We start from the raw sequence: 18,805 nt of genomic DNA on the forward strand, positions 1-18,805 counted from the left end.
TCATGTGTTTTAGTCTCCAGTCCCCTAATCATCCTGGTTGTTCTTCTCTGTACTTTTTCTAGAGTCTCAACATCTGTTTTATAATGTGGTGACCAAAACTGGATGCCGTACTCTAGATGTGGTCTTACTAAGGCTATATAGAGTGGTATTAGTACTTCCCTTGATCTTGATTGTATCCCTCTCTTAATACAATTTAGCATTAGCTTTTTGGACTGCTGCTGCTGGTTCATATTTAGATCCCTCTCACAGTTACTGCTATTGAGCCTGGTTTCACCCAGTCTATATGTGTAATTTTGGTTTTTTGTGCCTAAGTGTAGGACTTTACTTTTCTTTACATTGAATTTCATTTTATTAGATACGGCCCAGTGTTCTCGTCTGTCAAGATCCAGCTGTATGTCAACCTGTGGAAAGCTATGGGTGCCAGTGATTTTATAGCTCATATATCATAGGGGTTGCTTGGCCAGATAGTGGAATTGCATTCCCAGCTGCAATTGCAACTGGAAATTAGTGTAATACCATCAGTGATCATGAGGCCTTTTGAGTGTACAGTGCAAGCTTGCCATTAACCCAAGACTACACTTTGCTTTGGATATGTACATGACAACGTAAAGGTTGGTTTAGTCTCACATCTATACTTAGATGGACTGTGCACTCTTTTACTATTTTAACTCAATAATTCCACTTGAGTTGTCTGTGATTTGATGTGTCTGATGTTTGCCCATATCCACAAATTACTAGCATTTTTTAGTGCAAACATTTTCCCGAGAGATGGCAAAGAAATATTACTTATCTCTCTTTAAAATGAAACATTCTTGAAAACTGCAAGATGATTTTTTTGAGCTCAGAAAGACAGAAAAGATTTGGAGTTAAACATAGCATTGGCACTTCTAAGCTATCTCCAGATAGTCTTGATTTTATGTTCCTCTTTTATTCAAGCACAGGATGAGAATTGTCATATTTTTTTATTTATTTTTGTCAATTGCTTACAAGATAATAGATATAAGTAAAAACACAGTTATGAACACATGGATACATATAAGAAAAATTTAAAAAAATAAAAGAAACAATAGGACAGGGACGGAAGGCACGTTGGTGTGCTTATGCACGCCCCCTACAGACCTCTTAGGAAAGGGGTGAGGCCAATAGTAGGTTAAAGTTTTGGGGGTTTAGGGAAGAAACCACAGAGTCAGGTAGAGTATTCCAGACATTGACCACTCTGTTGCTGAAGTCGTATTTCCTGCAGTCAAGTTTGGTGCGATTAACCTTGAGTTTGTATCTATTGTTTGCTCTTGTGTTGTTATAGTTGAAGCTGAAGTATTCATTGACAGGTAGGACATTGCAACGTATGATTTTATATACTATACTTAGATCAGACCGAAGGCGACTTAGTTCTAGGATTTCTAGGTCTAGAATTTTGAGTCTGATGGCATAAGGTATTCTGCAATGAGTAGGAGTGGAGAACTCTTCTTGTGAAATATTTCTGGACTTTCTCAATTGTGCTAATATCAGATACGTAATGTGGGTTCCAGACTGATGAGCTGTATTCGAGTATTGGTCTAGCAAATGTTTTGTATGCTCTAGTTAGTAGTATAATATTACCAGAGAAAAAGCTACGTAAGATTAGGTTAACAACTCTTAACGCCTTTTTGGCTATGTAGTTACAGTGGGCTCTAGCACTTAGGTAATAGAGATGAGTACTCCAAGATCCTTGACAGAGTTTGGATCATCAACAAGGTCTTGACTATTCAGCCTGTATTTTATTTTCTGATTTTTTTTGCCAATATGTAGGACAGAGCATTTATTTGTTGAGATTTGAAGATTAAGATATTAATTCTCCTGTTGCTCCCTGCCCCTTCCCAAAATGAAACTCATGTACATTCAGTAAGGACTATTCTGGACGAAGAACATAAGGCCTCTTTGCTTTTTCATCAACAACAATCACTTGATGAAGAGTGTGTCTATTTTCTTCTCATACTTTACTATTAGCAAAAGGGTCCTTCTGTGATCTGCCAGAAGTGCTTCTATGGCAACAAAAAGCATTCAAGTATTGCTCTTGTTTTGTGACAATTTATCATTAAAAGCCTCTATTATATTTTTGGGAAGTAGATGAAAATGGTACATTAAGAATAACTAAAAGTGGAGAAAGCAACATACCCCTCCCTCCTAAAAGCAGCAATTGATGAAACAGATACACAAGAAACTCCCCTGAACCAAAAAACACACACAACAACAACAACCCCACACTAAGACAATTGTTTACAGTTTTGAGGCAGGAAAACACACGTATGGGCCAGGGATACAGGGGAAGGCTTCTTTTAAAAATAATCTCTCTTCCATTACCAAATGTTATGTACCAGACCACCTCAGCTTAGATCAGTGGTTGCCAAACAGTGAGCTGGGGACCACTGGTGGGTCTGCAAGAAAATTTTGGTGGTCTGAAGAGAAATGTCAAATGTCAGAAATGTCACCCACAAAGCACCCCACAAAGCAAATAATCCAGGCTGCGCGGGAACACAACGCTGTGCCGCTCACATGGCCCATGGGAACACAAGGCTTGAGTTGCTTGCATTGCAAACAACACGAGGTAATGAGGGGAGGGGGGAAAGGATGGAGGGGGGGAACTTGCCCCATGTGCCTCGCCTGGCCACCAGGCTGCTTCTTTCCGCTTCTTTCTTTTTCTGCTTTTGGCTGCACGCAAGGAAAGCAGCGAAGGTCTTTTTGTCTCTCCCCCAAACTCCACCAGAAATGTGTTTTTGGGACCCTGCAAGGCCTCCTGCTCCAAGAGGCTGCACCGGCATGACAAGTCTCACAAAGAGTCATTTTTGGCAGAGTTTGGGGGAGAGAAAGAAAGACTTCTGCTGCTTCTGCTGCTTTCCTTGCATGAAGCCAAAAGTCTCTCTCTCTCTCTCTCCCCTTGAGAACGGAGCTGGAGATGGTATCCTGCAATCCCAAATAAAGAATGATCGATTGGTAGAAAAACAGGGTGGGGAATTTTCCTTACATTTTTTGGGGGGTGGATTTTCCCAGGGTCTCTGGTCCGTGGGATTTAAAATTATGAGTTTGGTGGTCCCTGAAGTCCAAAAGGTTGGCAACCCCTGGCTTAGATCATCATAAAGACAGTGTCAGCCCTCTTGTACTCAGTTTTCATATGTTTGGTGTTTGAAAGAGAACTTGAAGAGTAAGGATTAAATCTTAAAGGTAGCCTTCCCCAACCCTGTCCTCTCCAGATGAGGAGTGATGTTGATACCTTTAATTCCCTAGCCAGCATAGTCAAATTTGAAATCTCACACATCTGAAAAACATCAAGTTGGGAAAAATAGAGGAGATAGAAGCTTTATTTTTAGAGTCATTCCCTCTACGTTTAGGAACAAAATATGTTAGATATTAAGTCTATGCATATACTCAATATTCACATATTAAGCAATGATTATTTTAGCAGCAATTTCCATTTGTCATTTCCTCTGATGGCAAATGGCAGCCACCATGAGAAATTTCATCAAAAGTACTATTCCAGCTACATCAAAGATGTGCAGTTTTGATTTTAAGAAATTAAAGTCTGATTTAACAGTGATAAAGCAGGTGCTTTAATCAACCTGGCACAGGTTAGATGAGAAATAAACAGAATGAAGTTGATGGTATCAGAACAGTATATCTATCATGCAAGTATCAACTATGTACATTTGTCACATTCATTGCACTTTCAAGACAGCGACAACATGAAATGAGAAATATTTACAGTACACTATTTCAATAGAATTTATAATATTTGGAGCTCAGAACCCAGAAAGCGAATTTCTTATTTATTTCTGGAAAAGAGATTTGGTCAAAAGTGAAAATATCTTCTCTCTCAATTTCTTAAGAAGAACTGATTCTGTCTTCAGGTACAAGTCAATTCCATCTGATGAAGTGATGTGAAGCTCAAGGAGTATTTCAAGCTTCATACGAAGAGATACAATTTTGCCAATACTTTCAACATTCACATTGAAATAACTTCTGAGATGTGAGTTATAAAAGAAAGCCCAGTCTCTAGTACCACAAATATGGAACAGCAACTGATAATTAACAGAATAACAGATTTGGAAGGCACCTTGTGGGTCATCTAGTCCAACTCCCCCTCCCCCTCCCAAGCAGGAGACCCCCTACACCATTTGGCAGTGCAGGCTCTTCTTAAAGAACTCCAGCGATGAAGCTCCCACAACTTCTGAAGGCAAGCTGTTCCATTGGTTTATTGTTCTCACTGCCAGAAAAAAATCTCCTTATATTGAAATTGAAAAATACTTCTCGATGGAAGATTAAAAAATGGAAATTGATTTGTGAAGGTATCAAAATTGTAAGGCTATTCCATCAGAGTTGAAAATTGATATATAATGTTCAATATACTAATAAACAGGGCTTAGTTAGCAGTGATTGCATATTTAAGCATTATCCCTTAAAAGCAGCTAGAACATCAAACAGAAGCAATCTAAGTCATGTATATAACTATGTGGATACAGGAAGATCCAAAGGTGTTTTTTCCAAAAGGAAACCGGACTTTCTTTCTTTTTTTTCTTTGAAAACATTTCACAAAATGAGAAGCAAAATGTTTTCAAAGAAAAAAGAAACCAAGAAAGTCCAGTTACCTTTTGGAAAAAGCACCTTTGAGGAAACCAGGACTTGGGTGATTGAGAATCTCCAGAGATGATACAGGTAAAGAGTTTTCCATTTGCCCAGAGAAAGCAAGTAAATATTAGCAAAGTTGTCCAACATCAAAAACCAGAAAAAGAATGTTAGTTTATTCAAGCCTTTCTCAAAAAGAGAAATGATTTTTTTTTAAATCTCAAGTTGTTCAATGATTAAAATAGAAATCCTGGTAAAGAATTACTGGCCATTGAACTTGCTTTGCCTTTGAGCTGTAATTGCTGATAGCTATGTATGTTAGGAACCTACAAGGGATTATTTGTATATATGTGTGTGTGAGAGAGAGAGAGGGAGGGAGAGGGAGGGAGAGAGAGAGAGGGAGGGAGGGAAATGCTAACTTAAAACAAAAGTGGGGGTGCTAACAGAATATGTATTATGAATTGTTACCTCTCCTTAGCTCTGATACCATCTTTCTAAGAACAGATTTGTTTAGATATGAAGTTGCATTAATTGATCAAGCCTGGCTGTTCTGTGGCCTCTAAAACTCTTTTAGAGAAGGTTCTCTGAAGATGTTTTCCATAGTTATCACTGAACATCTATCAACTGAATTCCACAGATCATTAGGTGAGGACCAACCTGAATCCAAGCCATTCCCAGCTTAGATCCCCCACACCCCAGCCCCAAGCCTTGGTTAAGATAGGAAAGTAGAAATTAAACTCTTTAGGGTCCCATTGTAAAGTGTTTAATATGAAGTACTTGTCTGCTGTAAGACTTATTCATAGGATATTCTGATCTGCAATGAATGTTCCAAGAGGAGAAGAGCCACATTGTTTGGTCTGTAACCTGACAGAGTAATTTCCTTTACAGCAAATTGATAAGTGGGAACTTTCTTTAAAACCCTTAAAATAGCTCAAAGAATATACAAGATCTTCCAAATATTTTGGATCATACACATTCTCCAAGATAGCCCAAAGTGTTTCTGAAAAATTTATCCATTTCTTGTATGGTTTCAAATTGTAGGGTGTAAGGTGCACTGAAAAAAATCAAAGTCTTAACTTCTGGTTCTCAAAATTCAGAACATGAAGCCTGTCTAAGTGTACAGATGCCAGCCTTGCAAATAGAAGATCATCTAGATAAGCAAATGTAATGCCGTCAAAGGAGAATAAAAACTCACCATCCCAGCTACATGAAAGGTTCTTAATTTGCTTGGAGTGGAGATGTTCCTCCTCCTCAGGGATAGTGGGGAGAGCTTCCATAGCTTGATAACTCTTGTAACTTTGGTAGGCTTCATGGGAGGTATCCTCAAAGTATTCCTCCGAGGTGTGGGGGAGGGTTCCTTTCTGCTCAGGCCAATACAAATCAAGATCTGAAGATTCAGGTGAAGCAAGATCTTGATAGGATGATGAAGAATGATGAGATTCCTCACTCTCCTGACTTGAAGTACTGTCATCATCAGAAGCTACAGAGTAGCGTTCATAAAGCCCATCACTGTCTTCTAAATCCTCATCTTCCCCATCAAATTCATTTTGATCTGGTTTGCTTCCCAGATTATTCAACGAAGAAGATAAGGATTCTCCTGCTTGCTGGAAAGCTTCATAGACTCGAGATATCCAGGAGGAAAAAGGCTGGAAGAAGCTTAAGACATCCTCTGAAGCCATACTTTTATATATTTAATGAACAAAACCTGTGATGGTCATAAATTCCAGCTGTTCCTCTTTGCCAGTGTATCAGATTCAGTGCTCTGTGAGCTACAGAATAAGCATTACAAGAAATTAGTTTGAATCATCTATTGTTCTTAACAATGGTCTTTGTTAATCAGTAAATCTAGCTAAGAAGATAGAACCCAAGAAAAAGAAGCACCCAGGCAGTATTTGATTTTACTCTAAATGCATCGAAGTACAGAATGATTATGAACAATGCTCATAAGTACTGTATGTAAGTGGTAAGGCCTTAATTAAATCTCACCGCACATATTTATTCATATGAAAGGTGCTGGATTCAAACCCTAGCAAATCCACGAAGGGCTAAAAAAACTATCTTGATGGGTTATTGCAAGTCTACATAGATAATAAGGAGACAGGAGGAACTTATGGTCAGATTAATATAAGGCAGATTCATCCTAAGTGGCAAGCACAACTAAATCAAAACAGCTGGAATAAATCCTGAATACAAATCAATGGAACACTCAACAGTTTTGTATCACTATTTGGTTTTTTTTTAAGGCAAACTACCTTTATCAGCACGCTGTTAAAACCTCCAAGCAAAACAAAACTTCCAAGCATCAAACTATTTCTTGCTATGCATATCCTTATGGGTACAACCTATTAAGTCGCCCAAGCTGTCAACTGCTATTATGAATCCAGCTTGCCTGCAGCATTTGTAGAACAAAGTTATTTGCAGCCAAGAAAGAAGCAGCTGAGATTAGACAGTCCTCACACAGATGTAATTCAACTGACATTAACAATTGATACTGAACAGGCTCATATTTTATATTAGCTCTTGATTTATCTAATGATGGTTTATAAATGGTAATAGCTGGATTCACATGATATGTGTTAATGGATTAAGAAGTTTAATACACTTTACTGATAACTGGTAGGATGAAACTCACTAATAGAATACAAAGACTGATGAATATAATTTATACAAAAGAAACAAGCCAGATAAAAAGAAGGTGAAGAAGATTGGCACTATATGTGAAGGAAATAAATGTTATATATTAAGATCCAGGAATTTGAATGCAATTTTAGAGTCCAGATGAGAGAATCTGAATAAGAATACAAAGAAAGAAAACAGTAAATATATTATTCTAAGATATGTTGTTAATTGTCATGCTGATCAATCCATCTACATATTGCCCTCCTTGACCAGGATGTACAGTAAGATGCAACAATAATAACAGAAGCCCCTTCAACTACCTGTACCCTTCTGGAAAATGAAGTCAGATAAGAATCCAAGATCCCAAAAATTCTTTCATACTTGTTCAATTTTTAGAAAGAATAGCGAAAGCTAAAAAGGATAAATTGCTCTAGATTTGATCCTAACCAGTATGGAAAACTTAGTTGAAGAGATAAAAGCAGATTACTTTGATAGACAGTAATCATGTCATCCTGGGGTTCTGGCATTCATGCATTCTAACAGGTCAACATTAATCCTTTGAGAATACTAGGTACAAACTCACATGCAGAAATCCTCAGGTCAAGGGAAAAAAGGAAAGCAGGAACTGAAAGTATAGTTGCACACAAGTCTGATGATAAAATGGGGATGGGGAGAAGGCAACTTAGGAAGTTTAACAAGACACATATACAAATGGGTATAATTGTCAAAGTGTATCAGCAAATAGCAATTACCTGCAGAAAGAAAATCAGAAAATTTAAAACACAAAAGACAAGGTACACTAGAAGCAACAAAATGGGCTTTTTGGCTTTCAGTATTTAGAGGAAGGGAAAAAAAGAAGGGGTCATACAAGAAAATGGTAGGATAATAACAGCTGACAGAAAGGAGACAGAACTCTACAATTTCTACTTTGCATCAGTAATCTTGCATCTTAATTTCAGCAAACTATTCGATTATGTTTCCCATGGGAATCTAGGAGTGGTCTACATAGCTGGTTAAACCACTATACCCAATGAGCGCACATTAACTGCTTCACAACAAACCGAAAGGAAATATTGAGTGCTCTACTGTAGGGCTTCATCCAAAATATTTGAATATTTGTTGTTCAAAACATTTATAAATGATTTCATTGAAGGCAGAATTATTATAAATTTATAGTCAACACAAAAATGGGGAACAGCAACTACTTTAAAGAAAAGTATCAAACTTCTGAAAGATGTTAAGCTGAAATCATGGATAGAGATCAGCAAAATGAATGATAACAGCAACAAAATATTGCCAAATTATAGGGATGATTCAATTTGTACCAACTATTCCAAGACCTTTTCCATACATGTGAAAATGAGCCCTATTTTATATACCTGGATGGTTGGTAATTCTGAGAAGCCATTTGCATTTGTCTCTATTAAATTTCATTGTGTCAATTTCAGCCCATTTCTCTAACCTTTCAAGATCACTTTGAATCTTATTTCTGTCTTCTACGACAGAGGTCTCTAACCTTGGCAACTTTAAGACTTGTGGATTTCAACTCCCAGAGTTCCTCAGCCAAAGCTGGCTGAGGAACTCTGGGAGTTGAAGTCCACAAGTCTTAAAGCTGCCAAGGTTGGAGACCCGTTCTAGGATATTGGCCATCCCACACAATTTTGTGACAATTGATATACCTTCTACATCTTCATCCAAGTCATTAATAAAAATATGAAAGAATAAAGTGCCTTTTCTTCAGTTATATATAGTTTAACATTCTACCTCATAAACAGTCACAGCAGATACTGGCACCTAGCAACCTTTGCCGAGTTCAAAAGCTATGCAAAGCTAGGTCTAGATTGGGACATTACTAGAAAATCCTAGGACTATAGACATAATGTTGACCCTAAACCTACATTGGCATATTCATGCAGTCACCAGGAATCAAGCTCAATGCAAGGATGCATTTATCCTACTCATCTGCTATTTTCGTGACTTATAAAGTTTGAATATCTATCTATTCACTTAATTTCTATTGACAGTAATGGGAGCTGGCAAGACATTCATGCATTGATATCAAAGATATCTGGAAGGCACCCATACTAGAAGCCAGTCAAAGAAATGGGGGAAATGGAACATGGTACAGTTAAGGCAGGGAAATGGTTGCTCCGCAGAAACCATCCTGCTTTTGACAGAAGATCCTCTTTGCTTTGGTTTTAGTGCATGGGCAGGAATGTAAACAAATAAAACTTGACTGCCCCAATCACATTTAGATCTTGATAGATTTGACTTAGAATTTCAAAAGTCCAAAACTCCTTTCAAAATAATGCAGCCCACTCACACCTAGTTTTTCAGCCAACTTTCCTTTTGCTGTGCTACGTTCGTTGCATCCCAATTGGAGCTGTGCTTTTCCCTGCCCCAACCCCCAGCTAGTATAATCCACCTGCTTTCAAAAGCTGTGGTTAGAATCAATACAAATCTTTCCATTATAAGTACCATATTTTTCAAGGTTTTACTTGTCAATCACATGTTAAGTGAAAGAATCACTTTCAAATGCAAATTACTACAGCTTGGAAGCAAATGAATTCCCCTCCTCCTTCCCACTTTACTCCGTTTTAAAACTTTCCCTGTTTATTAATCATTCACTTTTTAAAAAGCTTCAATAAATATATGTTTGCAAGATCATCTCTGGCAGCTCCAAAAAAAATGTCAACACCCACATAAAGGGAAGGAGAGATGTTGTCATTTAGAAAAAGGCTCCTCCATCGTGTTATTTGTCAAGAAGAAGAAAGATTTTGCAATTCTCACACAAAAGAAATTTTGAACAGAAGAATATCAGCATTTATATAATACTGGAACCATAGCAGAGAAGAAAATAAAAGGAGCAGAGCACAAGTACTGTAGAACCAGAAAGAAGTTTTAAAGCTATGGGTGGCAAAGACCAGGATCATATTGCACACACACACACACACACCTCTCAATATCTGCACACTTACAATGCATGAAAAGTGCCTCTTTCATGCACTGTTAAACGCGTATACCCAGTTTTATATTTATCAGGATTACATATGTTAGACTTGAAATACACTATTTTTAGCATGTATGTGCAAAGCAGACAATCTGCTTTGCAAAATCTGTCTGCAGCTCAACCAATCCCACTATGCTTCCCAGAAGGAACCATCTATCCTCCTTGAAAGTGATTCCAATCAGGAAGGTCCAGGAAAAACCGCTCAACCTTTTCTGCTGCCGCACATGGCTTAGAAATCCAACTAACTATAGGTTTCCAATTTGCCTTGTCTATTATTAATAGACTTCCATCACTGATAAGATAGAACAAGCTGGAATCTTAGGCTCTGAAGCAGATTTCAGATCCTAGCATGTGGCAAAGTTAGTAAGAAATGCTTATTGGTTTTGATATATCAGGAAACCAGGATTAATTGGGAGCTTCTGGGTTGCAATGCCACAAAAAGATATAAAGGTTATGTATTTGATCAATTATGTCATCATACTGCTCCTATTTTCTTGACTTTTCACAAACTGCTCAAGACCTCATTATTTTACTTCCTGAGCTAGGATGGGGATTGAGCCTCGTTGGTTGGCTTTTGGAAATTAGAGGTTGGTTTCTAATCCCTTATCTTCTTTTTCTATGTATTTCCTTTTAATTTTCATCTAAGTCGCTAAGACACTGGGCAGCCTCAAAACAAAATGTGATCATTGGAATACAAATAATCCTAAATTTGTTTCCATCTTCTTATTGAGGCAGAGGAACAGACCCAATGAAACAAAATCATTTTCCACTAGTTACCTATAGACTCCAAAGATGTACTTTTCTCATGATTCTTCCTGTTTGTCACTCAGAGGAAAACTAAAATGTTTTATTTTCTGTATCTCATTTGAATATCTATATGAACATATTTATATGACCCTGACACAATAAACTAAGCCATTCCTGTAGAGTATTCATCCAAGTCCAGAGCAATCATCATTTCAGGATAGCTACTAGTCAAAATCTGAAATCAACAATAAACTACTGCTCCAAATTCAGGGATGAACTAAGATCATTCATTCATTCTCATTAACTGACCAGTATACCTAAGTATGCCATTACATATCAATGAATGTCTTATATGTCTGAATAAACCACCTGAGTTGCCCCATCAACTCATGTAATCCTTTTCTATACCAGAATAAGCACTATCCCAAAGACATTCACTATGTTTTCTTTTTGATTTGATTGTGTTTCTTGTCCAATCCCATTTTCACCTCTGCTGTTTCAGACCATACAACAAAAATTTAATCAAATTAAGCTTTAGATGCTCACTTTGTTTGTTACACACACACACACAATCTGCAAGCAAACTCTTCCTTTTGTTTTTAACTAATAAATTTACAACATGTTCTTTTGATTGGGGATCAGCATTTCAATTTTTTAATGGTGAAAAAATACTTCATTGTATAAACAACCAGTGAGGAAGATCTCTAAATGGGCGAAAAAATCCCCCAGATAAAAATGTTCCAAAAATATAGTGAGTATGAGTGGGTGGATGGATAGATGAATGGATGGATGGATGGACGGACAGACAGATAGATGATAGGTACAAACAGACACTATATCCTTTGCATACATCTTAGTTTTATATTTTAAATGCTATGTCATATAGTATGCCTTATTTTAATTGTGATGCTTCTGACACGAATCAACAAACATACATCTTAATCTGAAGGGAGCTGATTATCTATCACCAAGCAGAAAGCACACAGAAAGAAAAATTGTGAATCACCCAGGTGGCTCATGCCTTGTGTCCAAATTCTTGCAGTTAAAAAAGAGATAAACTGCAGTACAATGTATGTTGTGATTTATTTTTGGAAAGAGAAAAGATTGATTATATAGTGCAAAGATGATAGGCATAGGAAAACATTCTGGCTAAGCTAAAGTTTTGCAATTTGCATGCAATCAATATGAAAACAGAAATAAGTCTTTAAGATCAACAAGAGGATATCATTGTTGCCGCTGATGTAGTTGTTGCCAGAATATTACATATTACTTACCAAGACTTTCCCGAACCCCAGATTTTTCTTTGTAGTGCTTGTGCTTCCCCTGTTGCTCCAAGCAGGGAAGACCTCCAATCTTTTCAAAACAGAGCTTCTTGTTGATGAAGAGGGAGAGGACTGCAAGGAGAACTATAAAGACCCCAACAGCAGAGAGGAACCCAATTGCTTCAGGAGTAACTGGGAATAAAACGAGAGAAAGCAAATAGAATAAATGGAGATTGTACAAAAAAAAATGGCAGAAATGCATGAACTGCATTTGCTACCAGAGGTGGTATTTAGCAAGTTCTGACCAGTTCTGGAGATTTTGAGTAGTTCAGAATAGCACCTCTGGTTGGCCCCGCCCCGATCTATTCTCTGCCTCCCGAGTCCCAGCTGATCGGCTGGGTCTTCTTTTGTTGCCCTACACAGGAGAACGGAGCTGGAAAGCAGGATAGTGGGGTGGGGAAAGAATGGGGATTTTACAGTATCCATCCCCTGCCATGCCCACCAAGCCACACCCAAAGAACCAACAAGCCATGCCCACCAAACCATGCCATGCCCACAGAACCGATAACCCACAGAACTGGTATTAAAAAAAACCCACTATTGGCTATCAGCATGTAGATATTGGGGATGTTTACAGGGATCACCAGGAAGAGAGAATGAGAGAGTTGTAGCAGTTAAGATGCTGTCTTAGGAGCAAAGGTTCTAGTCCATCCTCAACCATACAGGCTCAAGGACCCCAAGGACATTGACTCTCTCTCAAACCATCTCAACTAACAATGATTGTTATGGCAAAAAAACAGGAAGGAAGGATGCTACAAGATCCTAAATGAAATTACAGATATACAGCTAACAAATAAATATTACTTTGTCTTCAGGATGAAAATCATCACTTCTGCCATCCCATCATAATTTGCAATGAACCACAATCCATTTCTATGAAAAATGGCCAATGAAACCTCTGACAGTCGGCAGCCTGTGGGCTACAACTAGTGCAAGCTTCCTCAAAGTGATGGTGATGTTCAATTCCACAGCCATCAGATATATCTGGTAGTCCTGAACTAACAACAGTTCGCTTAGTGGCCGTTCAAAGTTGCAACAGTACTGAAAAATGTGACTTGTACCTGTTTTTCACAGTTAAGACCTTTGCAGCATCCCCATGATCATGTGATCAGATGCTTGGCAACTGTTTCTCATTTATGACGGTTGCAGTGTCTCAGCATCATGTGCTCTACTTTTGCAACCTTCTGACAAGCAAAGTCAACAGGAAAGCAAGGTTCATTTAACAACCGGCTTACTAACTTATCAACCGCAGTGATTCACCTAACAAATGTGGCAAGAAAAGTCATAACATTCACTTAACAAATGTCTCACTTAACAACAGAAATTTTGGCCACCATTGTGGTTGTAATGTTCTGACCCAAACCTGGTTCCAAGAGAGCAAACACAAGAAAAAGGCAGCAGCCCAACCTTTTAATGTTTCATCTATGAATTCTGTTTCTTCACAGATAAAAGACTGATTCCAACTCATTAGCTCCGACAAGAAAGAGCCTTGCCAATTTTTTCAAGGCTGCCAAAAAAACAGCAGATAAGAAATACTTTACAACACAAGAGTCTTCAAATACCAATTGTAATGTTCACGAGGCTGAGTTTCAAAACATCTTTGCTTCCTACAAAGAATGTTCACTTCACAGCTGGCTTTTATCTTCTTGAAGGAGGGGCCATTACCTTGCAGCCTTACTGCCAAGTTGCCCATGCTGTTGTAGCTGCTCTTTCCTGCAAGCAATCCTGCGTGCACGCACACTTAGCACAGGCTCCTCAGGAACCTCCTCATCGCGGCTGCCAGACCCCACACTATCTGAGTCCTCACTCTCCTCAGCCGTCCGCACCTGCTACTGGCTAACCACAACATATAAGTTGAGGACTACCTGTAGTAGCTGGGGAATTAGCTAAACTTCAGAAAGGGAAAAGGGCATGTAGAAATGACTAGACTAACCACAGTAAAAAGGGAACATCAAGTAGAGTTCCTGGCTTTGGCCATGTTCATTTGAGGGGCAGCAGTGCAGAAATTGTTTGCCATTACTGCCTTCTGGGATTTTTTAAAAAATGCCCACCTTATTTTATAGTTTCCATTAAATCTGTTCAGCTACGTGACTGATTTAATCATGTTAGACTAAACTAGGTTTAAAACTGCATTATCTTGCTTTGGTCTAGGGATTACAAATGTGGCCCTTCAAATGTTTGAACACAGGTAGTGCTACTAAAAATTGAAACTGAACAATACCTGTTAGCCACAGACAAACGTGTACAAGTTAGCTTTATTTTTCTAATCAGTGCACTGTTTCCATGGCAATCCTAAGATACAGCTTTGGCTAATGACCAAGAATCCTCAGTCTATTTTCATAATTAACAGGCAAAGAAATGTTTGAAAGAAATCTTTTACAATATACCTTAATGCAAACAGAGAATCTCACTTCAGCTACATAAAACTGGTGGGTCTTTCATCAGGAACAAATCTTCAGCCACCTGGGCACATATGTGTGTGTAAATGGAGACACTTCGGCTAAGGCTGTCAGTGAAGTACAGTAATATTACTGCACATGGACTTTCATGTGGAGACTTCAAGGACAATGTAATCAGCAGCTATTGTCAATATTGCTACAAAAATAGCAACCAATTTGGGGAACAAGCCCGCCATGGCTTCCAGTCAAAAGAAACTTTAGAAGTAGCTAGCTACTGACAGTTATGCAGTTCCTGCCTTCCACCCTGATGACCAGCAGAAAGGTACACTAGTATAAAGGTAGTCCTCAACCTATGACCACAATTGAGCCCAGAATTTATGTTGCTAAGTGAGAAATTTGTTAATTGAGATTTTGACCAGTGGTGGGATGCTGCTGGTGTAACAACCAGTTCGCTAATCGCACCCTTTACGCGCATGGGCAGCTTTCAAAGCTACTTCCCTTCAATGTTACTTCGGGGAAGTAACACAGCTGAGGCGCAGCAATTCGCTCTGCTGCATGAATCAGCTAAGCAGATATAGGTGAGTACAGCGCAGGGGTGGGTGGGCGGGCCTACATGATTGTCAGAGCAAACCAGTTTGGCGCCAGCTAATCATCAGAGCTAGGGGTTTGCCCGAACCAGCAGAATCCCACCCTTGGTTTTGACCCATTTTATGGTTTTTCTTGCCACTTTTGTTAAGTGAATCACTGTAGTTGTTAAATTAGTAACACCGTTGTTAAGTGAATCTGGCTTCCCCATTGAATCTGCTTGTCAGAAGGTCGCAAAAGATGATCACATGACCTTAGGACACTGCAACCGTCATAAATGTGAGCCAAGAGTCTTAATTTTTGATCACGTGACCACAGGGATGCTGCAACCATCATAAGTGTGAAAAATGGCCATAAGTCATGCCGTGGCAACTTTGAACCGTCACTAAACATAATGTTGTAAGTCAAGGACTACCTGTACTTAGTAGATATCGAGAAAAGTTGGCAGTACAAGAGAAAGCATCTCAATTGTTAAACGATATGAGCAACATCAACAACAAAATTAAAATATTACTGACTCACACATTGTACTAGACCATAATGTATATATACCTGGTTGTATCCATAATGTATATATACCTGATTGTATCCATAATCCTGAATACAGCTCTGCAGGGCAATCCAGTATTATCTATACATTTTGTACAGGGAAAAGGGTGTAAACTTTAAATAGCACAAATAATGATTTGCATTCTGCTGGGAGATTAGCATGTTTTCTTTAGCGGTTGGTGGGCCAGTGTGAGAACAGACTGCTTGGCTAGATGGACAGGGGCATGATCCAACAGGACAGTGTTTAAGTTTTCTTATTATAATACCAACCATTTCAAAATGAAGAGACATGTCAACTGAAACTACATGCTTTCAATTATACCAATGGTGGTTTCTTAGAGGAAAAGGATTTACCGATTATCCCAAAGGTGCTTTTTCGAGAGACAACTGGACTTTCTTGTTTTTCTTGAAGATGTTTCACTTCTCATCCAAGGAGCTTCTTTAGCTCTTACTGATGGTGGGGAATGGAAGGATTTATATTCCTTTAAAATAATGCAAATGACCAGCTGTCTGCAAGGTTTATAAATCTTTCCATTCCCCACCATCAGTAAGAGCTAAAGAAGCTTCTTGGATGAGAAGAGAAAGAAAAATAAGACAGTCCAAAACAAGACAACCCTAACCCCCTAACCCTCGATGACTGAGAATAGACAGATTTATTAATTTATTAATTTTTAAAGACAGAAATCAGATTGTCACATCTTACATCTCCATCTGCCCATGTTCTGTGCCTTTAATGATCTCATAACATACTTAAATACGTCATGTATGCATACAGTGCAGAGAAAACTACAGCTGGTGAATTTTTTGCCTATTGTAAAATACAGTACTGAAAATCTGAGAAACTGCATCAACTGAGTTGGAGAAGGTGAGAAAACAATTACTTAACAGAAAGAGTTAAGTTTACATTTCTTTCAGATTTAAAATCCTCTCTTAGGGCGACTGGCAAGATTCATTAGATGGCTTTGCAATTCAATCTCAGACTGGCGCAAAATAAGGCTGTAGAATAGTATATGCTACAGCAATTAGCAAGTAATCATGTCCAAGAGTGTTACCATAAGTGAAAGACATGTTGTTCAAGGCATGCAAGTTAAAAGCATCTGTCACATAATCCCAGACATTTGACTATTCCCCAGCATTTGCTTTCTAAACAGAGCAGCTTCTTAGCATCACCAAACTAGAAGGGAGGATTCATTACAAGGTGGCTTTTTAAACTGCTACTTGCCAGAGACAGCACTGTTCTCAGCAATTGCTTTAATTCTAATTTATTCCTGACATTGGGTGGGAGGTGGGCCAGAGAATAATAAGGAAAGAGTCACTGGTACTTTTCCAATTATAATTCTGCCACCTCCCAACCAGTAGTCCATAAACTGCCTCGCTTATAACCATTTGTGCTAATTGAACTTCATTATACATTTGTAGCAATGTGTTGTTTTCCAACCGATTCCTGCGGTACCCTTTCTAACCAACGGCTAATTATACCGCATGTACATGCACACATACACAGAAGACATCACACCAAGAGAGCTGGTGAGTGGGCAGGAGCTTGGCGGAAAGCTGCGTGTGGCAGACTTGTACGACATTACTATGGGCTCGAGCATTAGATTACCTCCTATGAGAAGGCCCAAAGTGCTTCAAAAATGTACTTCTGAGGTGGAAAAATATAGCCAGGAAAGTTGCCTGCTGAAGGCAATTATACTGCTTCTCTCACACTGCTTGGGGGGGTGGCAAGGCTGGAACTTCTGCATAGCCTACCCCAGTGCTATCCTCAAAAGGGCAGCATTTGAGCAACCCCTCTCTTCAAAGAAGGCACTGGATTTTGGAAGAACCTATTGCTTAGGGATGATAGCAACTGTATTTAGTTTTATATACTGCTTTACAGTGCTTTACAGCCCTCTCCAAGCAAGTTTACAGAGTCAGCATATTGCCCCCAACCATCTGGGTCCTCCTTTTCATCAACCTCTGAAGGATGGAAGGATGGATCAACCTCAAGCCTGATGAGATTGGGCGTTGGTTCTTACCTGACACGTCCCTTCTCGGCGAGCTGCGAGGAGCATCCAGAGTGGGAGGTGCTTCAGACTCCGCTCTCACAGGCTGAGCTTGAATTGAGGAACGCTCCTCCTCCTCCACGTGACTCCTCCATAGCGCTCCCCAGTTTTGCGAGGACGAGAAGAAAAGGCTGTGTTCTCATTCTAACTAATGGATCATTGTCCGAAACAAGATTCCCCACCAGACGGTGAAATTAGGGTGGGGCTGGATGCTCCTCTCAGCTCGCCAAGAAGGGGCGTGTCAGGTAAGAACCAACGCCCATTCTCCACAGAGCTGCTCGGAGCATCCAGAGTGGGACATACCAAAGCTTGGCTGTCCTACGGAAGGGACTCCATCTGGTTCGGGAGCCTCTCCGGGTCCTTGAGGACCCGCTGTAGGACTCGTCTGCCAAACGAGGCCTCCGCTGAGGCAAATATATTGATCTTGTAATGCCTAATGAAGGGAGATGGGGAAGCCCAGGTGGCAGCCCAGCAAATATCAGTGATTGGGGCCTGGGTGGCCTGAGCTGCCGAGGTAGCCGCACTTCTGGTGGAATGTGCTGTTATTCCGCTGGGTACTGGCAGAGCCTGTGACAAGTAAGATCTAGAGATAGTAGCTCTGATCCAGTGGCCAATGATTGAAGGAGATACTTTGTGACCCAATGTCTTAGGTTGGAAGGAAAGGAATAGGGATTCGGACCTCCTAAAGGGCTGGGTGCGCTTAATGTAAATGCGCAGGGCACGTCTCACGTCCAGTGTATGCCAAAGCGTTTCCCTATCCCGCGAGGGTTTGGGGCAGAAATTTGGGAGAATGAGTTCCTGCGCCCTGTGGAAGGCTGAGTTGACCTTGGGCAAGAAGGTAGGGTCGAGCCGGAGAACCACCCGGTCGGTGTGAAAGATGCAGAGGTCCTTTCTCACTGACAAAGCTGCAATTTCCGAGATTCGATGGGCCGA

The 18,805-nt window shown here is 39.5% G+C and overlaps 1 protein-coding gene across 6 annotated transcripts in view; it reads right to left on the reverse strand.

Moving 5' to 3' along the window:
* The window catches only part of SYT16 (synaptotagmin 16), a 105,691-nt gene that overhangs the window by 35,524 nt on the left and 51,362 nt on the right, over nucleotides 1–18,805 (reverse strand). For 3 of the 6 annotated variants that reach the window (XM_087922330.1, XM_087922329.1, XM_087922328.1), the window contains exon 2: nucleotides 12,247–12,426. In XM_087922330.1, the coding sequence (XP_087778456.1) occupies nucleotides 12,247–12,426 (180 nt within the window). Of the gene's footprint in view, nucleotides 1–5,791; nucleotides 6,366–12,246; nucleotides 12,427–18,805 lie in introns of all 6 variants that reach the window. The other 3 variants (XM_087922326.1, XM_026698636.2, XM_087922327.1) reach the window with 2 other exon arrangements.

This window comes from Pseudonaja textilis, chromosome 1 (assembly GCF_049901715.1).
Source record: "Pseudonaja textilis isolate UNSWEBS1 chromosome 1, rPseTex1.2, whole genome shotgun sequence".
Classification (NCBI taxonomy): Eukaryota; Metazoa; Chordata; class Lepidosauria; order Squamata; family Elapidae; genus Pseudonaja; species Pseudonaja textilis.